At 41.3% G+C, this 26,738-nt stretch overlaps 1 protein-coding gene across 4 annotated transcripts in view; it reads right to left on the bottom strand.

The window, feature by feature from the left end:
- LOC106580907 (A-kinase anchor protein SPHKAP) overlaps positions 1-26,738 on the bottom strand; it is a 102,667-nt gene that overhangs the window by 39,243 nt on the left and 36,686 nt on the right. For all 4 annotated transcript variants that reach the window (XM_014162441.2, XM_014162445.2, XM_014162446.2 and 1 more), the window contains exons 2-3: positions 9,765-9,867; positions 7,626-7,736 (exon numbers count right to left, since the gene is read on the bottom strand). In XM_014162441.2, coding sequence (XP_014017916.2) covers positions 7,626-7,736; positions 9,765-9,867 — 214 coding nt within the window. The remainder of the gene's footprint in view (positions 1-7,625; positions 7,737-9,764; positions 9,868-26,738) is intronic.

Genomic DNA, 26,738 nt, shown 5'->3' with positions numbered 1-26,738 from the left:
AAGATTTTGAATAACTTCTTAATTTGCTTTTTGAACATGTTGAAGTGTATCATCTTCCTGGCTTGATGGTGTTATGTCCAATACAGCTTTAACTGTTTCTTTCTTCTGTAATGCCTTTTTGAGTTTTCCCACCACTGTTTTGTCTTCTTTTCATGTTGCTTCTTTGTCAGATCTTGAGTTTTCTTGATTTTACAATTTTGCTTTTGTTTTTGATATCTGGAAATGGAAAGGAAGCATGACATGAAATGAGCATGTCTCAAAACATGGGAAAAATCTTACTGTTATGGACACGTCATCCTATAGTAGAGACTGAATGGCTTACTGCCTGTGTGTGTGTGCATCCTATAGAAGGGACTGAATGGCTTACAGACTGTGTGTGTGTGTGTGTGTGTGTGTGTGTGTGTGTGTGTGTGTGTGTGTGTGTGTGTGTGTGTGTGATTCACATCCTATAATAGGGACCGAATGGCTTACAGACTGTGTGTGGACATCCTATAGTATAAACTAAATAGCTTACTGATTGTGTGTGTGTGTGGTGGACATGTGCGCACACATGTGTAGACTTCCTAACACTGTAAGGTATTGACTTCCTATAGACACTGTATGAGGGCATATGCTTCCTATAGACTATATATATATATATATATATACAGTGCCTTGCGAAAGTATTCGGCCCCCTTGAACTTTTCGACCTTTTGCCACATTTCAGGCTTCAAACATAAAGATCTAAAACTGTAATTTTTTTGTGAAGAATCAACAACAAGTGGGACACAATTATGAAGTGGAACGAAATTTATTGGATATTTCAAACTTTTTTAACAAATAAAAAACTGAAAAATTGGGCGTGCAAAATTATTCAGCCCCTTTACTTTCAGTGCAGCAAACTCTCTCCAGAAGTTCAGTGAGGATCTCTGAATGATCCAATGTTGACCTAAATGACTAATGATGATAAATAGAATCCACCTGTGTGTAATCAAGTCTCCGTATAAATGCACCTGCTCTGTGATAGTCTCAGAGGTCCGTTTAAAGCGCAGAGAGCATCATGAAGAACAAGGAACACACCAGGCAGGTCCGAGATACTGTTGTGGAGAAGTTTAAAGCCGGATTTGGATACAAAAATATTTCCCAAGCTTTAAACATCCCAAGGAGCACTGTGCAAGCGATAATATTGAAATGGAAGGAGTATCACACCACTGCAAATCTACGAAGACCCGGCCGTCCCTCTAAACTTTCAGCTCATACAAGGAGAAGACTGATCAGAGATGCAGCCAAGAGGCCCATGATCACTCTGGATGAACTGCAGAGATCTACAGCTGAGGTGGGAGACTCTGTCCATAGGACAACAATCAGTCGTATACTGCACAAATCTGGCCTTTATGGAAGAGTGGCAAGAAGAAAGCCATTTCTTAAAGATATCCATAAAAAGTGTCGTTTAAAGTTTGCCACTAGCCACCTGGGAGACACACCAAACATGTGGAAGAAGGTGCTCTGGTCAGATGAAACCAAAATCGAACTTTTTGGCAACAATGCAAAACGTTATGTTTGGCGTAAAAGCAACACAGCTCATCACCCTGAACACACCATCCCCACTGTCAAACATGGTGGTGGCAGCATCATGGTTTGGGCCTGCTTTTCTTCAGCAGGGGCAGGGAAGATGGTTAAAATTGATGGGAAGATGGATGGAGCCAAATACAGGACCATTCTGGAAGAAAACCTGATGGAGTCTGCAAAAGACCTGAGACTGGGACGGAGATTTGTCTTCCAACAAGACAATGATCCAAAACATAAAGCAAAATCTACAATGGAATGGTTCACAAATAAACATATCCAGGTGTTAGAATGGCCAAGTCAAAGTCCAGACCTGAATCCAATCGAGAATCTGTGGAAAGAACTGAAAACTGCTGTTCACAAACGCTCTCCATCCAACCTCACTGAGCTCGAGCTGTTTTGCAAGGAGGAATGGGCAAAAATGTCAGTCTCTCGATGTGAAAAACTGATAGAGACATACCCCAAGCGACTTACAGCTGTAATCGCAGCAAAAGGTGGCGCTACAAAGTATTAACTTAAGGGGGCTGAATAATTTTGCACGCCCAATTTTTCAGTTTTTTATTTGTTAAAAAAGTTTGAAATATCCAATAAATTTCGTTCCACTTCATGATTGTGTCCCACTTGTTGTTGATTCTTCACAAAAAATTACAGTTTTATATCTTTATGTTTGAAGCCTGAAATGTGGCAAAAGGTCGAAAAGTTCAAGGGGGCCGAATACTTTCGCAAGGCACTGCATATATGCTAATTACTCTTGCTGTAACCCCTCCAACCACTAACCTCTCTCTCTCGCCTTCCTTCTGTACTCTTCCAGCAGTTCTGGGTTGGTGTAAAACTTGATTTTTGTCACTTACTGACTGTCTGCAATGAAACAGGACATAAAGCAAAATATCAACAGTTGATAAATAATATTTAAATTAATAGTTCCTAATATATATTTTAAAATGTAGTCTTTATGATTAAATTCTCATTACCGAAACAGAGCTTCTCTCTACCGCAACTGGACTTAAATTGCATCAGTAAGTGAGAATGATGTTGTGGACGATGAGGAACCTTAGCATGTTTTGATAACAACAGAGAAGCCAAGATGACTAAGCACATTTTTACTCAATGTACATAATTTGACATTAATTAAGTATATTTTCATAGAATTTTTTTTATCTATGTTTTTCTAAATGTGGAAAACTACCTGTATCGGTAATGATAATCAATACTGTCGTGTACGCAGTCTGACAAGAGAATGTTTTAACTTTTAACTGAAGAAATATAAAGAGATCTGCTTACCTGGTAGCCATCTTGAAGGTAGTGGCAGATGTGTTGCTTCATTCAAAATCAAACTTTATTTAAAATTCTGTGTGTGTGTGTAAACGGTCCTTCAGAAATGTTGCGGAGGATGAGAACATCAGTCATGGACACTTCATTTTTCCACAATTTTTTTCATTATTATTATAAATTAATATTCAGGTAATAATTTTTCTGTCATTTGAAAACATCTAGTAGAACATCCATTAATTTCTTTCAGAATATTTTCATTTTACAACGTAACATACATTCAGACAGAGCTGGACGCGTTGCGGTAATGATCATTTCAGCAGAAAATGCAATAAAATACAAAAATAATTAATTCCTATGTTGAAATTACTCTTTGTGCAAGGTAGAGAACACTATTATCTTTATTATGATATTTTGTTGTATCACTAAATTACATGTTTTATATTTAAAATCATTACTGCCATGGTATTTTAATGGTTTCATGAGAATGGCCTTCCATGCAGAGTTGCAAAGAAAAAGCCATATCTCAGACTGGCCAATAAAAAGAAAAGATTAAGATTGGCAAAAGAACATAGACACTGGACAGAGGAACTCTGCCTAGAAGGCCAGCATCCCGGAGTTGCCTCTTCACCGTTGATGTTGAGACTGGTGTTTTGCGGGTACTATTTAATGAAGCTGCCAGTTGAGGACTTGTGAGGCGTCTCTTTCTCAAACTAGACACTCTAATGTACTTGTCATCTTGCTCAGTTGTGCACCGGGGACTCCGCCTCCTCTTTCTATTCTGGTTAGAGCTAGTTTGCACTGTTCTGTGAAGGGAGTAGTACACAACATTGTACGAGATCTTCAGTTTCTTGGCAATTTCTCGAATGGAATAGCCTTAGTTTCTCAGAACAAGAACAGACTGATGAGTTTCAGAAGAAAGTTCTTTGTTTCTAGCCATTTTGAGCCTGTAATCAAACCAACAAATGCTGATGCTCCAGATACTCAACTATTATAAAGAAGGCCAGTTTTATTGCTTCTTTAATCAGACCAAACCGTTTTCAGCTGTGCTAACATAATTGCAAAATGGTTTTCTAATGATCAATCAGCCTTTTAAAATGATAAACTTGGATTAGCTAACACAACGTGCCATTGGAACACAGGAGTGATGGTTGCCTATTATCACGATCGTCGTACACAGCGGACCAAGGCGCAGCGTGAGTTCCACATACTTTATTATATACTGAAACTACCAAAACCATAAACAAACATAAAACGACTGTGAAAGCCGTAGTGCTAAACACACTAACACAAACAATATCCCACAACCCAGAGGGGACAATGGAGAACTTAAGTATGATCCCCAATTAGAGACAACGATAAACAGCTGCCTCTAATTGGGAACCATACTAATACACCAACATAGAAAATACAGACTAGAACACCTCCCTAGTCACGCCCTGACCTACAACACCATAGAGAACCGAGGGCTCTCTATCGTCAGGGCGTGACACCTATGTAGATATTCCATAATAAATCTGCTACAATAGTCATTTACAACATTAACAATGTCTACACTGTATTTCTGATCAATTTGATGTCATTTTAATGGACAAAAAAAAAGATTTTCTTTCAAAAACAAGGTAATTTCTAAGTGACACCAAACTTTTGAACAGTAGTGTATATATATTCCACATGATAAATATCCCCACATCAATAACAGTCGATAAATGTGCTTCTCATAATAAACGGGTGATAATCAATGTCTGGACATACATAATCCAGCAAGACTTTAGTTTATGTTGACAGAGGACATAGGACAGAGGACATGTGACAGAAGCACAAACTCGCAACCCTTCACACCGTAAAGACAGAAGTCAGATGGTGTTTGTGTTTGTGTGTGTGTGTGTGTGTGTGTGTGTGTGTGTGTGTGTGTGTGCGCGCGCATGTGTGTGTGTAGTTAGAGCCCTGGACTGGTTACAGGACTGGTTACACAAATACAGTCAGGGCAGGAACACACACAAACACACACGCACAAATGTAGAAACTTGTAAAGACGCTCTCACTAATTTTCCATAAAGATTCCAAACATTCACAGGCTATAGTACAATATATTGCAATACACACACACACGACACAGACACACAGAACACAGAGACACACACAACACAGACACACACACACGACACAGACACACACAACACAGACACACAGAACACAGAGACACACAACACACACAACACAGACACACACAACACACGACCCCTCCACCCACTTCTAAGCTCTCTTCCTCTTCCCTCAACAACAAATCCTCTCCCCCTCACTCAATCTCTCCCACCTTCACACCCTTCTTCTCAACTCTAACCTTGGTCTCTCTCTTTCTCTCTATGACCCATTGCTCTCATCTCAGCACACTCAGTCGTTCTTCCTGTGTCCTCTGTGTGTTCCCCTGTGGTTGTTATGTAAGACCGCCACAGTCAGGCCATGCTGTGACTGTGAGCCACTTGGATGCTCTGTCTCTGGCTGTCTCATATGGCACCCTGTTCTCTATATAATGCACTACAGTAGTGCACTAACTAGGGAATACGGTGTCATTTGGAACACATCCTTGGTATCCTTTTGTGGCTCCTGAACCCTTACCTCCAAGCAATAGCGCCAGCCAAGAGGCATTACATGCATTATTCATATGCGATGTCTGTATGCTGGTCTTGGTTGTGGTAATCTCTCGTGGACAGATTGTGCGTAAACCGAAGAAAATCAATTAGCTGACCAAATTACACAAGATTTTAGTTCTGGAATATTAGAGTTGTAGAGCTCATTGAATATTCACAGCACTAATGTGTATAGAGTCTACACCTGTTCAACTCTCCATTCAGCCTTTGTCTCCAACTCTGGAATAATATTACATAATATAACTAACTGGTAATGATGTCCCATTTCCAGTCATACCCAATCCGAGACCCAGGCACACAAGCAGGCAGACAGGCAGACACACAAGCAGGCAGATAGGCAGACACACAAGCAGGCAGACAGGCAGACACAGTTGCTGTGGGACCAAGCAGGCAATTAGAGCAGTGAGGAATGATACGAATTGGGAATATCTTATCTCATCACTGTAACTAACTCCGTCCTAGCCATCAGCCGTGAGATACAGCTTAAATTGTCATTTTCAGCTCCCCATATCTCATTGAATACAATTCAATTATCTACATAGATGCAGCAGTGTGTGTGTGTGTGTGTGTGTGTGTGTGTGTGTGTGTGTGTGTGTGTGTGTGTGTGTGTGTGTGTGTGTGTGTGTGTGTGTGTGTGTGTGTGTGTGTGTGTGTGTGTGTGTGTGTGGCAGTGTGTAGAGAGAGAGAGAGAGTGTAACTGGGAATAGTTTTGGTGTTGATGGCATAGAATGCTAGTGATAGTCTCTCGTGACAGATTATTAGTGCATGCAATATTTGGTTCTGGGGTCTGAGATGGACAATGATATAGATCTCATCTCTACAAAAATGTAAAATAGGATTGGAAACATATCTCCGTAACTTCACTGTAACTAGCAGAGCAGAACTAACAGTGTAGAAAACTTCCGATCCAAATTGCTTATCCTCTGTCAATGTGTTCAGATGAAATTCACTGTGACTATCGCAACTAGGTAACATCTCACTGTGAGCTCAGGCCCTGCCTTAAAACATGAGAGAGTGATCAAAAGTGAAAAGACCTAGATTTGGTAAGGAGTGAAAAGAGAGCTTACAAGATTTTTATCTTAGCACTTTGAGCTCCTGAGTGCATAGTCCCTTCTACTTCCTGAGCCTTCCACACACATATTCCTGTCTCTATTCAGGAATACACGTCACTGTAATTGTCACATAATCAACCAGTTCGTGTGGCCATATTGTCTCCATCATATGAAATGAGTGGATAATAAAGATATCACACTTTGTGAAACAACCCAGGATGACATATCAATGTCAAGACAATTTCCCTTCAGGGACAATAAACTTGATCCTGTCGTAAACACGACCTCTGAGCTTAATTTGAATACCTCTGCTGCCGCTGAGTGTGTAATCAATGACAATCACATTGTAACAATCACATTGATAAAAGTGGCCATGTTAGATGATTCCATAAATGAACCAAATGAACACACTAATAAACCAACCCTTCCCCCGCTCCCCAACCAAAACCCTCAGCGGAGTAAAGAAATACCATATCCAGTCAAACTTATTAAATCTGCATTCCACACACTCACTAACACAGACCCTGTTCACTCCTGGCCCAGAGTCTGTAATTAACTAAGCTGATATGGCCACAGGCCTATTACTGTGATAATACTGGTTAACAGAAGAGGGTGCACGCACTCTCTCTCTCACACACACACACACACACACACACACACACACACACACACACACACACACACACACACACACACACACACACACATACACACACACACATACACACACACACACACACACACACACCTAACCCCTGCTCCTCATCCAGTCTGGACATTGTGTAAAAACGGCACTCTCTCATTTGCACACACAATGGGAAGATTAAAACGCTTTTTAATTGACCCAGAGCTCGGAATGAGACTAAGGGAAAGGACAGACAGACGGAGTGATACCTTTGTTTTCTAGTAAGAACACCAACCCTTACCAGTCGAGTCCCAAAGGGAGAATTCCTGTGCTACAAAGTTCTATAAATTGTCATAGATTTGGTGGCAGTCATATAGTTACAAATAAAATAATTTAATAGGATTTTATTAAAATCATCCTGATATGCATATGTTTAAAAAAAATGTTTTATTGCACATTGGCACACAGGCACACACTACTCACCGTGTTGTATCTCCCCTCAGCGTCATCCTCCAGAAGGCCCAGCCTGCACAGTGCCTTCTCATTCCTCAGCCAGTACTCTGACGAGTCCAGCACACTGCTACTGCACAGCACCTGGAAGACACAGATAACTCACACTCTTACACGCAGACACATGACTGAACTCCTTCTCAGAATGTATAACATACAAAGGCATGCACACACACACACACACACACACACACACACACACACACACACACACACACACACACACACACACACACACACACACGAGTCCCCCATTCACCTTCAGCTGACGATCTTAGTGTTTACCCTCTTGCAATAAAGATCTCTACAGGCCCTTTGTTCAAGAGGTGCTCTGTGGGACCTTGCTCTGTAAAAGGGATCAATAGCCTGTCAGTTAGCCTATTTACCCTCCAGATATTTACAGTGTTTTTACTCTTCCCCGGGAGCTGTTTCAATGGACCCTATGCGTTAAGTGTCAAGTCCTATTGACCTGCAACTTTCAATGACACTCAAGAGTCAAGAGTACCTTTGTCAGAGGGACACGTACAGTGCATTCGGAAAGTATTTAGACCCCTTGTATTCTAAAATATATATTTCTTTAATCCCTCATCAATCTACACACAATACCCCATAATGACAAAACATTTTGCATATTTATTAAAAATAAAAAACAGAAATACCTTATTTACATAAGTATTCAGACCCATTGCACTGAGACTTGAAATTGAGCTCAGGTGCATCCTGTTTCCATTGATCATCCATGAGATGTTTCTACAACTTGATTGGAGTGTACAATTGATTGCACACGATTTGGAAAGGCACACACCTGTCTATAGAAGGTCCCACAGTTGACAGTGCATGTCAGAGAAAAACCAAGCCATGAGGTTGAAGGATACCTAGTCTGTTGCACAACTGAATGCATTCAACCCAAATGTGTCTTCTGCATTTAACCCAACCTCCCTGAAAGCAGGGAGGAAAGCAAATCCAGGAAAAGAAACGCTAGTGTGTGTTTGGCGTTTGGCCAGAGCGATGTGGATGGGTAGTCAGGTTACAAAACAATAGCGATCATAATCATTTCCATAGTGTATTTTTAGGCTGATGCCATCATGCCCCCTGTGCCCCGGTCCTGCACTATCTCCCTCTGGGGTTGTCCATCTGCTCTGGGCCATCGCCAGGTAGAGGTGACTCACACTCAGATGGCCTCATGGTCATGACGTCACAATTTGGCAGAGCTTGGAGTGATGGCAGGGTTGTGTTCATTAGGCACAAAATGGGAGATATCCGCCCTAAACAGGGATGTGCTATTTCAACTTGTCCAATAATTGCCCTTTACTTCCATTACAAAATGTTTTGCGACGATGTGCACCAATGAACATAACCCAGCTTCATACATGAGCTTGAGCAGGAGCTTGATATCAGTAAATATTCACCAGTTAAAATAATATTATTCTCCCACATGTAATTTCTTAAGGCAATATTTAAATTGCTAGGTCTTTGTCAAGTCAGAGGGCCTGACCTACAGTTAGGGTTGAAATCTTGTCTTTATAAATACACAATTGGGAGCCATACAGTTTTGTGCCATTGTGCAGACACTTTTATTACCAATACTACATGTAATACAGTGGAGGCTGCTGAGGGGTGAATGGCTCAATATAATGGCTGGAACGGAACCAATGGAATGGCATCAAACCATGTATTTGATGTATTTGATGCCATTCCGCTCCAGCCATTACCAACCTCCTGTGATGTAATATTATTTTTGTATGTTCGTGGCAAAGCGGCGAGGTTCAGTGGAAGTAATTTAACGTGACAACCCGTCTACTAATGAAGTGAGTGAACAAGCAGCTATATCGACTGACAATGCTCCTTATTCAAGAGGAAGGAGGGGGAGTAGAACAGAAGAGGTTGAAACTCAATGTAATCTCCCCGAGACCGGTGTTCCTTGCCATTTCTCTCATTGTCTCCCTGGCACAGTGAGATGATGAATCCAACTAGATGACCTGAAACGCCTGGTCCTCCATCGTTGTTCTTTGTTGCAATGGCACAAACTCTCCCTCACCAGGGCGAGGGACACACACACACATTAATATTTACCAGACATACTGTACACACACACCGTCCCCCTGTATTTACCTTCTTGCAGGCGGCGACGGGGGATCCCAGGGTGCTGTCTGTGCTGACTCCCTCGGCGGCTGCCGACTCAGAGCTCTCGAACATGGCTGACGACTGGAAGTTACTGCAGGAGGAGAACAAAGTGTGTCTGTGTCAGGACCCACTGTACACAACCCCAGGGCAAGGCCTCTGTTTGGGCTTCAGAGAGCCCATTAGCCCATGGGTGAACAACTTCACCTGGGGACATGATCCCTGGCATGCCCACTGCTGTACAGGACCAGCCATTAGAGAATTGCATGAGAGGAACACAAAAACTGTGAATCTTTACTAAAAACAAAGGTAAACTCAGCCATCACATTTGTCTTGAGGTGCTTGAGACAATGTATGGTGATCATTGGTATGTTTACAACCAATATAGGATTGAAAGGAGGAAATACATTATTTTCTTCATGAAATTATTTTATCTGTGATTTGTAAGTTTAAAAGCCGCAGATTTTTTATCAGAAGTTTGTATTAATTAGGATAAAACTGGCACATAAAAAAGGAGGGAGGTACATGAAGACCAGAGAGACAGCTGGCTTTGTGATCATCACTTTTATGGTAAATTAAAAGTATTTCATATTGGAACTGGTTTAATTTAGGAATTCAAATCAAATTGTATTTGTCACATGCGCCGAATACAACAGGTGTAGACCTTACAGTGAAATGTTTACTTACAAACCCTTAACCAACAATGCATTTTTAAGAAGAAAACAATATAGAAACATCAAATAATTAAGGAACAACAAGAAAATAACAGTAGCAAGGCTATATACAGGGGGTTGCGGTACAGAGTCAATGTGCGGGGCAGTGGTTAGTCAAGGTAATTGAGGTCATATGTACATGTAGGTAGAGGTAAAGTGACTATGCATGGATAATAAATAGAGAGTAGCAGCAGAGTATAAATGGGGGGTGGGGACAATGTAAATAGTCTTGGTAGCCATTTGATTAACAGTTCAAGAGTCTTATGGCTTGGGGGTAGAAGCTGTTAAGAAGTATTTTTGACCTAAACTTGGCGCTCCGGTACCGCTTGCAGTGCGGTAGCAGAGAGAACAGTCTATGACTAGGGTGGCTGGAGTCCTTGGGAATTTTTTGGGCCTTCCTCTGACACCTGGGTGGCAGGAAGGTCCTGGGTGGGTCCTGAGTGGCAGGAAGCTTGGCCCCAGTGATGTACTAGGCCGTATGCACTACCCTCTGCATTGCCTTGCGGTCAGAGGCCGAGCAGTTTCCATACCAGGCGGTGATGCAACCAGTCAGGATGTTCTCGATGGTGCAGCTATAGAACTTTTTGAGGATCTGAGGACCCATGCTAAATCTTTTCAGTCTCCTGAGGCGGAATAGGCGTTGTTGTGCCCTCTCCACGACTGTCTTGGTGTGTTTGGACCATGATAGTTTGTTGGTGATGTGGACACCAAGGAACTTGAAGCTCTCAACCTGCTCCACTACAGCCCCGCTGATGAGAATGGGGGCATGCCCGGTCCTTCTTTTTCTGTTGTCCACAATCATCTCCTTTGTTTTGATCACGTTGAGGGAGAGGTTGTTATCCTGCCACCACACTGCCAGGTCTCTGACCTCCTCCCTATAGGCAGTCTCATCATTGTCAGTGATCAGGCCTACCACTTTTGTGTCGTCAGCAAACTTACTGATGGTGTTGGAGTCATGCTTGGCCACGCAGTCATCGGTGAAAAGGGAGTACAGGAGGGGACTGAGCACACACCACTGAGGAGCCCCAGAGTTGAGGATCAGTGTGGCAGACGTGTTGTTGCCTACCCTCACCACCTGGGGGCCACCCGTCAGGAAGTCCAGGATACAGTTGCAGAGGGAGGTGTTTAGTCCCTGGGTCCTTAGCTTAGTGATAGCTTTGAGGGTACTATGGTGTTGAACGCTTAGCTATAGTCAATAAATAGCATTCTCACATCGGTGTTCCTTTTGTCCAGGTGGGAAAGTGCAGTGTGGAGGGCAATAGATATAGCATCATCTGTGGATCTGTTGCGGCAGTATACAAATTGGAGTGGGTCTAGGGTTTCTGGGATAATGGTGTTGATGTGAGCCATGACCAGCCTTTCAAAGCACTTCATGGCTACAGACTTGTGGGGACGACATCTTCGATGCCTTTATTGATGGAGCCAGTGACTGATGTGGTGTACTCCTCAATGCCATTGGAAGAATCCCGGAACATAGTCCAGTCTGTGCTAGCAAAACAGTCCTGTAGCTTAGCATCTGCATCTTCTGACCACTTCCTTATTGAGCGAGTCACTGGTACTTCCTGCTTTAGTTTTTGCTTGTAAGCAGGATAGAGTTATTGTCAGATTTGCCAAATGGAGGGCGAGGGAGAGGTTTGTACGTGTCTCTATTGTGTGCGGAATAAAGGTGGTCTAGAGTTTTTTTCTCCTCTGGTTGCACATTTAACATGCTGGTAGAAATTAGGTAAAACGGATGTAAGTTTCCCTCCAATAAAGTCCCTGGCCAGTAGGAGCGCCGCCTCCGGATGTGCATTTTCCTGTTTGCTTATGGCCCTATACAGCTCGTTGAGTGCCAGCATCGGTTTGTGGTGGTAAATATAGATGAAAACTCTCTTGGTAAATAATGTGGTCTACAGCTGATCATGAGATACTCTACTTCAGGTGAGCAAAACCTTGAGACTTCCTTAACCTCTTCGCTAGAGGGGGCAGTATTTTCACGGCCGGATGAAAAACGTACCCAAATTAAACGGCCTACTTCTCGGGCCCAGAGTCAAATATTTGCATATTATTAGTAGATTTGGATAGAAAACACTCTGAAGTTTCTAAAACTGTTTGAACATTTCGTGACAAAATATTTCAAAATATTCCATTACCGTACTTCGAAGAATGTCAAACGCTGTTTAAAATAAAATTGTATGCTATTTTTCTCGTAAAATAGCAATAATATTCCAACTGGGCGACGTTGTATTCATTCAAAGACTGAAAGAACAAAATGGAGTAGTCTCGTGGACGCGCATCTCCAGTGTCACTGTCCCCAGGCAGGCCAGTAACAAACAGAGCTGCTGTACTTAGCCCAGAGACTGCAGAGCTCTCATTCCACTTTCTGGCGCCTTCTGAGAGCCAATGGAAGCCTTAGAAAATGTCACGTTACAGCACAGATGCTGTATTTTCGATAGAGAGGCTACAGAAGGACAATAACTTGTCAGACAGGGCACTTCCTGTATGGAATCTTCTCAGGTTTTGGCCTGCCATATGAGTTCTGTTATACTCACAGACACCATTCAAACAGTTTTAGAAACTTTAGAGTGTTTTCTATCCAAATCTACTAATTATATGCATATTCTCATTTCTGGGCAGGAGTAGTAACCAGATTAAATCGGGTACGTTTTTTATCCGGCCATGAAAATACTGCCCCCTATCCCAAACAGGTTAACGAGAATCTTATCTTTAAAATGGTGTAAAATAGTCGTATGTTTGAAAAATTGAAATTATTGCATTTTTGAGGTTTTTGTATTTCGCGCCATGCTCTTCCATTGGATATTGGCGAGGCGTTCCGCTAGCGGAACCCCTAGATGTAATTAATATTAGATCACTTGGATCAGCTGTTATTTACAAATAGACACAGACTGCCACCCCTTGTCTTACCAGAGGCAGCTGTTCTATCTTGCTGATGGACTGAAAACCCCACCAGCTGTATGTTATCCATGTCGTAGTTTAGCCACAACTCGGTGAAACATAAGATATTACAATTTTTTATGTCCCGTTGGTAGGATATCTTTGATCGGAGCGCATCCATTTTGTTATCCAATGATTGCACGTTGGCTAATAGGACTGATGGTAGAGGGGGTTTACTCATTCGCCTACAAATTCTCAGAAGGCAGCCCTACCTACGCCCCCTTTTTCTCCGTATTTTTCTCCGAGAAAGCAGTATATCCTTCGCGTCAGACTCGTTAAAGAAATTAGCCTACTTACAGCGGTATCGATCAGAATTTATGTGTGCCTACATTGTATTTTGCCCAAGGTAAGTAAGTCCCCTCCTTTGAGGGGAAGTTTGCTGCACATAAAATAATTCAGTCATTACAGCAGAGTTACTATTATTTGACTCGAAAAGAGCAGCTTGAACTATTTTGGGAATTAACTTCTCTAGGGTAGGGGGCAGTATTTTGACGTCCAGATGAAAGGCGTGCCCGTAGTAAACTGCCTGCTACTCAGGCTCAGAAGGTAGGATATGCATATTATTAGTAGATTTGGATAGAAAACACTGAAGTTTCTAAACCTGTTTGAATGATGTCTGTGAGTATAACAGAACTCATATGGCAGGCAAAAACCTGAGAAAAAATCCAACCAGGAAGTGTGGAAATCTGAGGTTTGTAGTTTTTCAAGTGTTTGCCTATACAGTATACAGTGACTTAGGGTTAATTTTGCACTTCCTAAGGCTTCCACTAGATGTCAACAGTATTTAGAACGTTGTTTCATGCTTCTACTGTGAATAGGGAGAGAATAAGAGCTCCTGGAGTCAGACGAATGAGAAAATGACATGAGCTCAGTAGTGAGATTTATGATAAAAACATCCTAAAGATTGATTCTATACATCGTTTGACACGTTTCTACGAACTGTAATATAACTTTTTTGACTTTTCGTCTGAACTCAATGCGCTAGCACAGCGCATTTGAAGTACTCGACCGAACGCGCAAACAAAAAGGAGGTATTTGGACATATATATGGACTTTATCGAAACAAATGAACACTTATTGGGGAACTGGGATTCCTGGGAGTGCATTCCGACAAAGATCATCAAAGGTAAGTGAATATTTATAATATTATTTCCGAGTTTTGTTGACTCCACAAAATGGCGGGTTTGGTTTCGTGTCTGAACGCAGTACTCAGATTATTGCAAAGTGTGCTTTCGCTGTAAAGTTTTTTGGAAATCTGACACAGCGGTTGTATTAAGGAGAAGTGTATCTATAATTCTTTGAATAACAGTTTAATATTTTATCAACGTTTATGATGAGTATTTCTGTAAATTGATGTGCTCATTCACCGCAGCGTGTTCGTAATTCCACATATTTATTAAACGTGAAACTGAATGCAACACACTTAAATACTTGAATATACAAAAACAACAAACTGTAATGCAGAGAGGACAACACACTACTCAAAAGATAATAACCCACAAACAACAACGAGAAAAACTCCTACTTAAATATGATCTCTAATCAGAGGCAATGAGGATCAGCTTCCTCCAATTAGAGATCAACCCCAAACAATCACAACATAGAAATAGACAAACTAGAACTAAAAATAGAAATAGAAAACATAGAACAACCCAAAACACCCCCTGTCACGCCCTGCCCTACTCTACTATAGAAAATGACATCTTACTAGGGTCAGGACATGACAGGAAGTTTTGGGAGGCAAAACATTTCTGAACATTACACACCAATGTAAAATGGGGTTTTTGGATATAAATATGAACTTTATCGAGCAAAACATACATGTATTGTGTAACATGAAATCCTATGAGTGCCATCTGATGAAGATCATCAAAGGTTAGTGATTAATTCTAGCTGTATTTCTGGTTTTTGTGACACCTCTCCTTGCTTGGAAAATGTCTGTGGTTTTTCTTGTCTAGGTGCTGTCCTAACATAATCTAATGCTATGCTTTCGCCGTAAAGCCTTTTTGAAATCGAACAATGTGGTTGGATTAACGAGAAGTTCATCTTTAAAATGGTGTTAAATAGTTGTATGTTTGAGAAATTTGAATTATGAGATTTTTGTTGTATTGAATTTGGGGCCCTGCTATTTCACTGGCTGTTGGCAGTGTGTCCCGCCGGTGGGACGCTAGCGTCCCACATACCCCAGACAGGTTAACCTGTTTAGGATAGGGGGCAGTATTGACACGGCTGGATAAAAAACATACCCGATTTAATCTGGTTACCACTCCTACCCAGTAACTAGAATATGCATATACTTATTACATATGGATAGAAAACACCCTAAATTTTCTAAAACTGTTTGAATGGTGTCTGTGAGTATAACAGAACTCAAATGGCAGGTCAAAACCTGAGAGATTCCTTTACAGGAAGTGGCCTGTCTGACCATTTCTTGAACTTGTTTTCCATCTCTATCATTTACTAAGGATCTCTGCTCTAACGTGACACTTCCCACGTCGTCCATAGGCGCTCAGAGCCCGGGAAAAAACAGAATGTCGTCATTCCAGCCCCAGGCTGAAACACATTATCGCCTTTCTCAAGTGGCCGATCAAGGGACACTGGCTTATGCGCGTGACCCCGACCGCCCCGCCTTTGGGATTTTTTTCCTCTGTTTGCCGAAAAGGAGATTCCCTGTCGGAATATTATCGCTTTTCTATGAGAAAAATGTCGTAAAAATTGATTTTAAACAGCGGTTGACATGCTTCGAAAGTACGGTAATGGAATACTTAGAATTTTATTGTCACGAATTGCGCCATGCGCGCGACACTTCTTTACTATTTCGGATAGTGTCTGGAACGCATCGAACAAAACGCCGCTATTCGGATATAACGATGGATTATTTTGGACCAAACCAACATTTGTTATTGAAGTAGCAGTCCTGGGTGTGTATTCTGACGAAGACAACAAAAGGTAATCAAACTTTTATAATAGTAAATATGATTATGGTGAGTGCTAAACTTGCCGGGTGTCTAAATAGCGAGCCCGTGATGCCTGGGCTATGTACTTAGAATATTGCAAAATGTGCTTTCACCAAAAGCTATTTTAAAATCGGACATATCGAGTGCATAGAGGAGGTCTGTATCTATAATTCTTAAAATAATTGTTATGCTTTTTGTGAACGTTTATCGTGAGTAATTTAGTAAAATGTTAGCGAATTCCCGGAAGTTTGCGGGGGTATGCTAGTTCTGAACGTCACATGCTAATGTAAAAAGCTGGTTTTTGATATAAATATGAACTTGATTGAACAAAACATGCATGTATTGTATAACATAATGTCCTAGGGTTGTCATCTGATGAAGATCATCAAAGGTGAGTGCTGCATTTAGCTGTCTTCTGGGTTTTGGTGACATTATATGCTGGCTTGAAAAATGGGTGTCTGATTATTTCTGGCTTGGTACTCTGCTGACATAATCTAATGTTTTGCTTTCGTTGTAAAGCCTTTTTGAAATCGGACAGTGTGGTTAGATTAACGAGAGTCTTGTCTTTAAATGGCTGTAAAATAGTCATATGTTTGAGAAATTGAAGTAATAGGATTTTTAAGGTTTTGAAAATCGCGCCACAGGATAGCAGTGGCTGTTAAGTAGGTGGGACGAATTCGTCCCGCCTAGCCTAGAGAGGTTAATAAGTGACTGATTGTGACCACTAGAGTAGAGGTAAAACACAGAGTTAATTCAAATATACTGTTTATAAATATTGCGAGAGTCAATGTGATCCTGCTCACAGATTAGCAGTTCAATTTTGATTTTGCCGCCATTTATATTTTCTTCCTCACGCTGACAGTGACAGAATGTCTTTGCATTCAGGTAAGTAATATTGTTTTAAATTCAAAAGTGGCCTGTGTCAACCATTTAGCGTATCCTTATCATGTATCATTAGCTAGTTCCAGATATTAAGCCAAATATGAATTATTACCTAGCAGTCGATCGGTATAGTATAGCCTGTTTTTTTTTAACCCAGCCAGGCTTGGCACCATTCTAAAAGCGTAGCTACCGTTAGCTAACTATCTAACTAATCATTTTAGCTCAGTTTGACAGAATGGACATACAGTACAAAAGGTAGGTACTTGAAGCGGCTAAATTCCTATTTTTTTGTATCACCACAGTTGAATAAACCAATAAACGTGTGGCAATTCGACATCAAATGTTTTGTAATGTTACCGTGTCAATTAGCTAATGTTAGCTAACACTAACAGGGTAACTTAGCTACAGCAGTTAGCTAACGTTACCTAGCTAGCTAGCTAATAGCTAATGTTAACGCTTCGAAGTCACCGACTGCGTCATTGTATCAATGCTGCATAACATTCTGAGCAGCTACGCAACTATACTGAATTCAGATATCTCAAAACCTTGTCTTTTTGACACCACTTGCTGACAGTTACAGGGACTTAAACACAAAAAATGCTGCTTGGAGACAAGTGTCCACGATAGTTGGATTGCCAGTTCAGTTTAGTAGTGAGCTTGTGCTAGATGTGGCTAGTTAGCTAGCTAGCTAACCTAACTAGCTAGCTTATTAACCTAGCCAATGAGGTGTGTGTGTGTGTGTGTGTGTGTGTGTGTGTGTGTGTGTGTGTGTGTGTGTGTGTGTGTGTGTGTGAAGGAGAAATAGTAATATAAATAATGCTAGTTACTACCCATGATAACTGGCCAAATAATCCTATTTGAAAGACTGGGAGTGTGTATGTGAGATAAATAGTAATAGAAATGATGGTAGATACTACCACTGATAATTTGGTCAGATAACGGTGTGTGTACAGTAGGTGACATGTCCATGATAGCTACAGTATCTAATAACTATAGTTATGGTAATGGTTTGGCTTATCATGTTCATGTCTATGTATAAGAAGACTGTAGGAGTAAGTGGAGACGACTCAGAGACAGGTATCAGAGAGCGAGAAGGGCAGAGAAAGAGAAGAAGAGGTCTGGGTCAGCAATTTCAGGCCAGCAGCCTTGGCGCTTCTGCCACATTCTTTCTTTTCTGGATCCATTTATTGTGCCTAGGGCAACGAGTGGCAATTTTACAGCCAGACCCTCTACTATGTCATCCACAAGTGTGGGCGCCACCGGTGCATCAAGACCCTCTACAAGTGTGACCATCGCCTCCACCGATGCAGGGAGACCCTCTATAACGTCTACATCATCAACAAGTATGACCACCACCGGTGCAGCCATGGAAGATGAGGAAATGGAGGAAGCACCTCTGGATCTAGGACCACCTGAGATTATTATTGATAAGGGAATCTATATGCTTAAAGGTAATGATTAAAGAATTCCACCCTGAAACACAACTATTAGTGATTATTAGTTTATGTAACATGTATAATGAATTAGAATGGTAAACTTCACTGTGACTAAGGAGAGACCCGAGAACCATTGAACTATATATGACCCGACCTGGCTAGAACTCTGAGAAACTTACGATAGGACGATAGGATAGGAGTCCTTTCAAGGTTCCTCAAATCACGGGGGAATGGAACTGTCGGCTTGGTAGTGATAAACAGTGGATACAACTCACCTACTGTTCGTGTGTATGTATGTGCGTAGGATATCTACTGTTTGTGTGGAGGTATGTGTGTAAGTAGGGAGTGAATTATAAAATTGATGTTTTTGTATAATGGACTTCAGGACGTTCTCGTGAATAAACTGTACGAAACTTTTGCATAAGCTGAGTCTTTGCCTAATTATTATTAACCTGTCCGGGCTAGGGGCCAGTATTTTCACGGCCGGATGAAAAACGTACCCAATTTAACCTGTTTGGGCTAGGGGGCAGTATTGAGAATTTTGGAAAAAAATATGTGCCCATTTTTAACTGCCTCCTACACCAACTCAGAAGCTAGAATATGCATATTATTGTTCAGGTTTGGATAGAAAACACCCTAAAGTTTCTAAAACTGTTTGAATGGTGTCTGTGAGTATAACAGAACTCCTCTGGCAGGCAAAAACCTGACAAGGTTTCATGCAGGAAGTGGCCTGTCTGACAAGGAGTCGTGCGTCTTGCATCTGTTTATTGAAAAGTAAGGATCTTAGCTGTAACGTGACAATTCCCAGGGCTCCAATAGGCTCTCAGGACGCGGGAAAATCATGAAGGTTGACGAGGCAGCCTCAGGCTGAAACAGATTATCATCTTATTCAAGTGTCCCATTAGGTGACAATGGAGTGAGGCGCGTGCGCGATTAGCCCCCGTGGAGTATTTTAATTCGGCTGTTTAGTTTCTTGCAGATTCCCGGTCGGAATATTATCGCTTTTCCACGAGATAAATGGCATAAAAAATGGTTTTAAACAGCGGTTGACATGCTTCGAAGTACAGTAATGGAATATTTAGAGATTTTTTGTCACGCCATGCGCTATGCTCGTGACCGTGGATTACCATTCTGATAGTGTCTAGAACTCACGAACAAAACGTCGCTGTTTGGATATAATGATGGATTATTTGGGACCAAACCTACATTTGTTATTGAAGAAGAAGTCCTGGGACTGCATTCTGACGAAGAACAAGAAAGGTAAGAACATTTTTCTTATAGGAAATGTGATTTTGGTGAAGGCTGAACTGCGTGGGTGTCTAAATAACTAGCCCTGTGATGCCGGGCTATGTACTTAGAATATTGCAAAATGTGCTTCATCCGAAAAGCTATTTTAAAATCGGACATATCGAGTGCATAGAGGAGTAATGTATCTATAATTCTTAAAATAATTGTTATGCTTTTTGTGAACGTTTATCGTGAGTAATTTAGCAAACTGTTAGTAAATTCCCCGGAAGTTTGCTAGTTCTGAACGTCACATGCTAATGTAAAAAGCTGTTTTTTGATATAAATATGAACTTGATTGAACAAAACATGCATGTATTGTATAACATAATGTCCTAGGGTTGTCATCTGATGAAGATCATCAAAGGTGAGTGCTGCATTTAGCTGTCTTCTGGGTTTTGGTGACATTATATGCTGGCTTGAAAAATGGGTGTCTGATTATTTATGGCTTGGTACTCTGCTGACATAATCTAATGTTTTGCTTTCGTTGTAAAGCCTTTTTGAAATCGGACAGTGTGGTTAGATTAACGAGAGTCTTGTCTTTAAATAGCTGTAAAATAGTCATATGTTTGAGAAATTGAAGTAATAGGATTTTTAAGGTTTTGAAAATCGCGCCACAGGCTGCAAGGGCGTAGGTGGGACGAATTCGTCCCGCCTAGCCCAGAGAGGTTAAACAGGTTACTACTCTGGCCCAGAAACTAGAATATGCATATTATTAGTAGATTTGGATAGAAAACACTCTGAAGTTTCTAAAACTGTTTGAATGGTGTCTGTGAGTATAACAGAACTCATATGGCAGGCAAAAACCGGAGAAAAAGTCAATCAGGAAGTGGAGGATTTGAGAATTGTTCTTCTTCTTTTTAGTCCCTTTCGAAACTACAGTATCCGTGGGGTTACGTTGCACTTCCTAAGACTTCCATTGGCTGTCAACAGCCTTCAGAAAGTGGTTTGAGCATTCTCCTGTCACTGGGCAGATAATAGGAGCTCAGTTTCTGAGTGGACTGCCTGGCAACAAAGGGATTGGATATGTGCGGTCACGTGAGCACGCTGTTCCATCTTTTTCTCCTTGAATGAATACGCTATTGTCCTGTTGGAACATTATTGCAATTTTACGTTAAAAATACCATCAAGATTGCTTTTAAACAGCGTTTGACATGCTTCTAAGTATGGTAATGGAACATTTTGACTTTTCGTCTCTGGTTCAGCGCTCGCGCGTTATGCCTTTGGATAAGTGATCTGTACGCACAAACAAAACAGATTTATTTGGACATAAATATGGATTATTTGGAACAAAAACAACATTTCTTGTGGAAGTAGCAGTCCTGGGAGTGCATTCTGACGAAGATCAGCAAAGGTAAGAGAATATTTCTAATACTAATTCTGAGTTTAGGTTGCCCCGAACTTGGCGGTTGTCTGTATAGCTCACCGTGATGGCTGAGCTATGTACTCAGAATATTGAAAAATGTGCTTTCTCCGTAAAGCTATTTTAAAATCTGACACAGCGGTTGCATCCAGGGGTAGTCTATCTATAATTCTTTAAATAATTGTTATATATTTTGTCAACGTTTATGATGAGTATTTTTGTAAATTGATGTGTACATTCCCCAGACGTTTTGGTGGGAATACATTTTCTGAACATCACGCGCCAATGTAAAATGCTGTTTTTGGATATAAATATGAACTTTATCGATGTGTGTAACATATGTGTAACATAATGTCCTAGGAGTGTCATCTGATGAAGATCGTCAAAGGTTAGTGCTTCATTTAGCTGTGTTTTGGGTTTTATTGACACATGTCCTTGCTTGGAAAATGGCTGTGTGATTATTTTTGTACTCTCCTAACATAATCTAATGTTTTGCTTTCGCTGTAAAGCCTTTTTGAAATCGGACAATGTGGTTACATCAAGGAGAAGTGTATCTTTAAAATGGTGTAAAATAGTTGTATGTTTGAGAAAGTTGAATTATGACATTTTGTTGTTTTTGAATTTGCCGCCCTGATATTTCACTGGCTGTGTCCCCCTGGTGGGACGCTAGCCCATAGAAGTTAAACCCGGGGATTGGTCAAAGCTTATTGATTGTTAGTTATTATCATTGGGATTGAAAATTCTCGTGACAATTATGAACCTCACGATTATTATGAACCTCATTATGAACCTCACGGCAGCCCAACCTGATGCTCACAGGAAGGAGGATGAAGAGACCCTCTTTGCCATGAGCCTGGTGCCAATCCTGAAGAGGCTGCATCAGCAAAGAAAAGCAGCAGTCAAGGTTAAAATGTATCAGCTGCTTTTCAAAGCCAAGTTCAATGGTACATTCTTTCTTCTCCACAACACAGGTAGTGTCATAAGTATTGCGACAGTGAAGTAAAGTAGGTAATTTTTACAGTTTACTCATGTATGCTAATTGGTATTTCAGATCAAAGGATTAATTTGAGGCAAATATAAAGCTGTTGTTTCTGGGTTAGAAAATATCCTAAAACAACAGTTTGCTGTCTAAATATTTGCCTGTCATATTCATCTTTTGATCTGAAATGCAAACTCCATGAGTAAACAGCAAGAATAACTAACTTTACCACACTGTTCCAATATTTATGCAACTAACTACACTATACAAGCCGTATTTAGTCTTAGGATAGCATTCATTATTTGTGTTTTTACAGAATTGAAACTCACACACCGGAGAATTAATAGATGCTCTTGTTGGTCTCTTAAAAGACTAAAGGTGAATATATATTTTAAAAATTTAACTAGGCAAGTCAATTAAGAACAAATTCTTATTTACAATGACGGCCTACCAGGGAACAGTGGGTTAACTGCCTTGTTCAGGGGTAGAACGACAGATCTTTATCTTGTCAGCTCGGGGATTCGATCCAACAACCTTTCAGTTACTGGCCCAACACTCAGACCACTAGGCTACCTGCCACCCTGCGTCCATCACGTCCAGGCTACCTGCCAAGTCCTTGACGTCCAGGGGCCATTTGTTTGTTTAGCTGTGTTATGGCTACACATTACTTACTTTTTTCAGAGACAGAGTCACACACACACACACCTCACACACCTCTCCTCCAGTCCTCTCTGTACCTCAGATCTCCAGTGCCCTGCCCTCTCTCTCTTTATGGCCATGTCTGAAGTTCCCCTACTACGTCTAGGCTTTATCAATAGTCCCTGTATCTGTCTGCAGTTGTGCCAAAAATACGTGCTCTTGTTGTTTTATTTTTTGTAAAATGTTTACAACACACATACATGTCATGTTCTTTCCTGTACTTGAATACTTATTAAATTCTGTTTTCATAGTCAGTTGTTTCATTTCTTTATTAATTTCTCATTTAGACTTAATCTGCTTATTTCTTCCCTACACCTTTGCAGATTTAAGACAAGACGAAAGTTCCACCAGCATTTTGTCAGACCAGTGAAGATGGTTGTAAACTGTACTATTTGTATGGACCCTAGGTTACCCCTAGGTTACCCTTTCCCTTTGTTATCATACTAACTGTATGTCGTATAACCTTAATTAGTGCTCCTGCTCACCTGATGTACCATGTCAGGTGTGTATAATACTGACGTTAATGGGAGAGGGAAGGGGTTAATTTAGGGATAGGGGGCAGCATTGGGAAGTTTGGATGAAAACCGTGCCCAGAGTAAACTGCCTGTTACTCAAGCCCAGAAGCTAGAATATGTATATAGTAGATTTGGATAGAAAACACTCTAAAGTTTCCAAAACTGATAAAATAATGTCTGTGAGTATAACAGAACTCATATGGCAGGCAAAAACCTGAGAAAAATCCAACCAGCAAGTGGGAATTCTGAGGTTTGTAGTTTTCAAGTGAATGCCTATCGAATATCCAGTGTCTGTGGGGTCAGATTGCACTTCCTAAGGCTTCCACTAGATGTCAACAGTCTTTAGAAGTTGTTTGAGGCTTCGATTGTGAAAGGGGAGCAAATAAGAGCACTCTAAGCAGATGGCCCAGGTGAAAGCCTTTAGTTTAGTCACACACGTGGCCGTGAGCGTTCCCTTTCCTTTCTAATGAAAACAGTATTGTCCGGTTGAAACATTATTGAATATTTATGATAAAAACACACTAAGGATTGATTAGAAACATCGTTTGACATGTTTCTACGAACTCAAATTGAACTTTTTTGACTTTTCGTCTTGACTTTGTGGCCGCGCTTTGTGCATTTGGATTACTGTACTAACCGCGCAAACAAAAAGGAGGTATTTGGACATAAAGATTAACTTTATCGAACAAAACAAACATTTTTTGTCTAACATGGAGACCTGGGAGTGCCATCAGATGAAGATCATCAAAGGTAAGTGATTAATTTTAATACTATTTCTGACTTTTGTGACACCTCTCCTTGGTTGGAAAATGGCTGTATGGTTTTCTGTGGCTAGGCGCTGACCTAACATAATCGCATGGTGTGCTTTCACCGTACAGCCTTTTTGAAATCGGACACAGCGGCTGGATTAACAAGAAGTGTATCTTTAATCGTATGTATAACACTTGTATCTTATATCAATGTTTATAATGAGTATTTCTGTAATTTGATGTGGCTCTCTGCATTTTCACCAGATGTTTGTTTGAGACAATGCATTTCTGAACATAACACGCCAATTTCAAATGAGGTTTTTGGACATAAAGATTAACTTTATTGAACAAAACAAACATTTATTGTCTAACATGGAGTCCTGGGAGTGCCACCAGATGAAGATCATCAAAGGTTAGTGATTAATTTTAACGCTATTTCTGATTTTTGTGATTTATGACACCCCAGAGACAATGAGACATAAAATAATCTGTGAACAAAATGCTATTTTATGGAGAATGGTAGATGGTTCTTAAAATAACCTTTGTGTTAGGGGGCTCTTAAACGAGTTGTTTCACTCCACGGCATTCTGCCATGGGACTTCACCTGCTGGCGATGAGAGGTAGGTGTTCAGCTTCTCCCTCACCTGGAGTGCCTGTCTGGGGGCGTTGTTGGCACCTTCCCTGGTGACATCAGGTAGGTAACCATTTGTCGTGCCCTTCTCCATCTGGAGCGGCTCCTGGAATGACATCCGCAGGTAGTTGTGGAGAACACGTGGCCTTCACCAAGCACTCTAGGATACATTCTCCACCGGGCTGCCAGAATCCCACAGGCGCATTCAACAACTAACCTTGCCCTGGACAGTCGTTTGTTAAAGATCCTTACAGGCTTTGGCAATGGCAGCTGGCGTCCAACGTAGGGCCTCATGAGGTTGGGTATCAAAGGGAAGGCCTCATCACCAACGAAAACGTGGGGAACGGGTCCCAGCCCCAGGGAGTAATGCAGGTGGTGGAATCTCCAGTGTGCCATCCTGACCACATTCTTATCGGCAGACTCAACAGCCTTGGTTTCTCAAATGACTGCCTCGCCAGGTTCACCAACTACTTCTCTAATGGAGTTCAGTGTGTCAAATCGGAGGGCCTGTTGTCTGGACCTCTGGCAGTCTCTATGGGGGTGCCACAGGGTTCAAGTCTCGAGCCGACCCTCTTCTCTGTATACATCAATGATGTCGCTCTTGCTGCTGGTGATTCTCTGATCCACCTCTACACAGATTACACCATTCTGTATACTTCTGGCCCTTCTTTGGACACTGTGTTAACTAACCTCCAGATGAGCTTCAATGCTATACAACTCTCCTTCCGTTGCCTCCAACTGATCTTAAATGCAAGTAAATCTAAATGCATGCTCTTCAACCGATCGCTGCCCGCACCTGCCCGCCCGTCCAGCATCACTACTCTGGACGGTTCTGACTTAGAATATGTGGACAACTACAAATACCTAGGTGTCTGGTTAGACTGTAAACTCTCCTTCCAGACTCACATTAAGCATCTCCAATCCAAAATTAAATCTAGAATCGGCTTCCTATTTCGCAACAAAGCATCCTTCACTCATGCTGCTAAACACACCCTTGTAAAACTGACCATCCTACCGATCCTCGACTTCAGCGATGTCATTTACAAAATAGCCTCCAACACTCTACTCAACAAATTGGATGCAGTCTATCACAGTGCCATCTGTTTTGTCACCAAAGCCCCATATTCTACCCACCATTGAGACCTGTACGCTCTCATTGGCTGGCCCTCGCTTCATACTCATCGCCAAACCCACTGGCTCCAGGTCATCTACAAGTCTGTGCTACGTAAAGCCCCGCCTTATCTCAGCTCACTGGTCTCCATAGCAGCACCCACTCGTAGCACGCGTTCCAGCAGGTATATCTCACTGGTCACCCCCAAAGCCAATTCCTCATTTGGCCGCCTTTCCTTCCAGTTCACTGCTGCCAATGACTGGAACGAACTGCAAAAATCACTGAAGCTGGAGACTCATATCTCCCTCACTAGCTTTAAGCACTAGCTGTCAGAGCAGCTCACAGATCACTGCACCTGTACATAGCCCATCTGTAAATAGCCCATCTAACTACCTCATCCCCATACTGTATTTATTTATTTATCTTGCTCCTTTGCACCCCAGTATCTCTACTTGCACATTCATCTTCTGCACATCAATCACTGCAGTGTTTAAGTGGTATATTGTAATTACTTTGCCACCATGGCCTATTTATTGCCTTACCTCCCTTTTCTTACCTCATTTGCACACACTGTATATAGACTTTTTCTACTGTATTATTGACTGTATGTTTGTTTATTCCATGTGTAACTCTGTGTTGTGTCGAACTGCTTTGCTTTATTCTTGGCCAGGTCGCAGTTGTAAATGAGAACTTGTTCTCAACTAGCCTACCT

This window comes from Salmo salar, chromosome ssa20 (genome assembly GCF_905237065.1).
Source record: "Salmo salar chromosome ssa20, Ssal_v3.1, whole genome shotgun sequence".
Taxonomy (NCBI): Eukaryota; Metazoa; Chordata; class Actinopteri; order Salmoniformes; family Salmonidae; genus Salmo; species Salmo salar.
The sequence above is the reverse complement of the archived record's forward strand: the minus strand, read 5'-3'. Positions and strand labels throughout refer to the sequence as shown.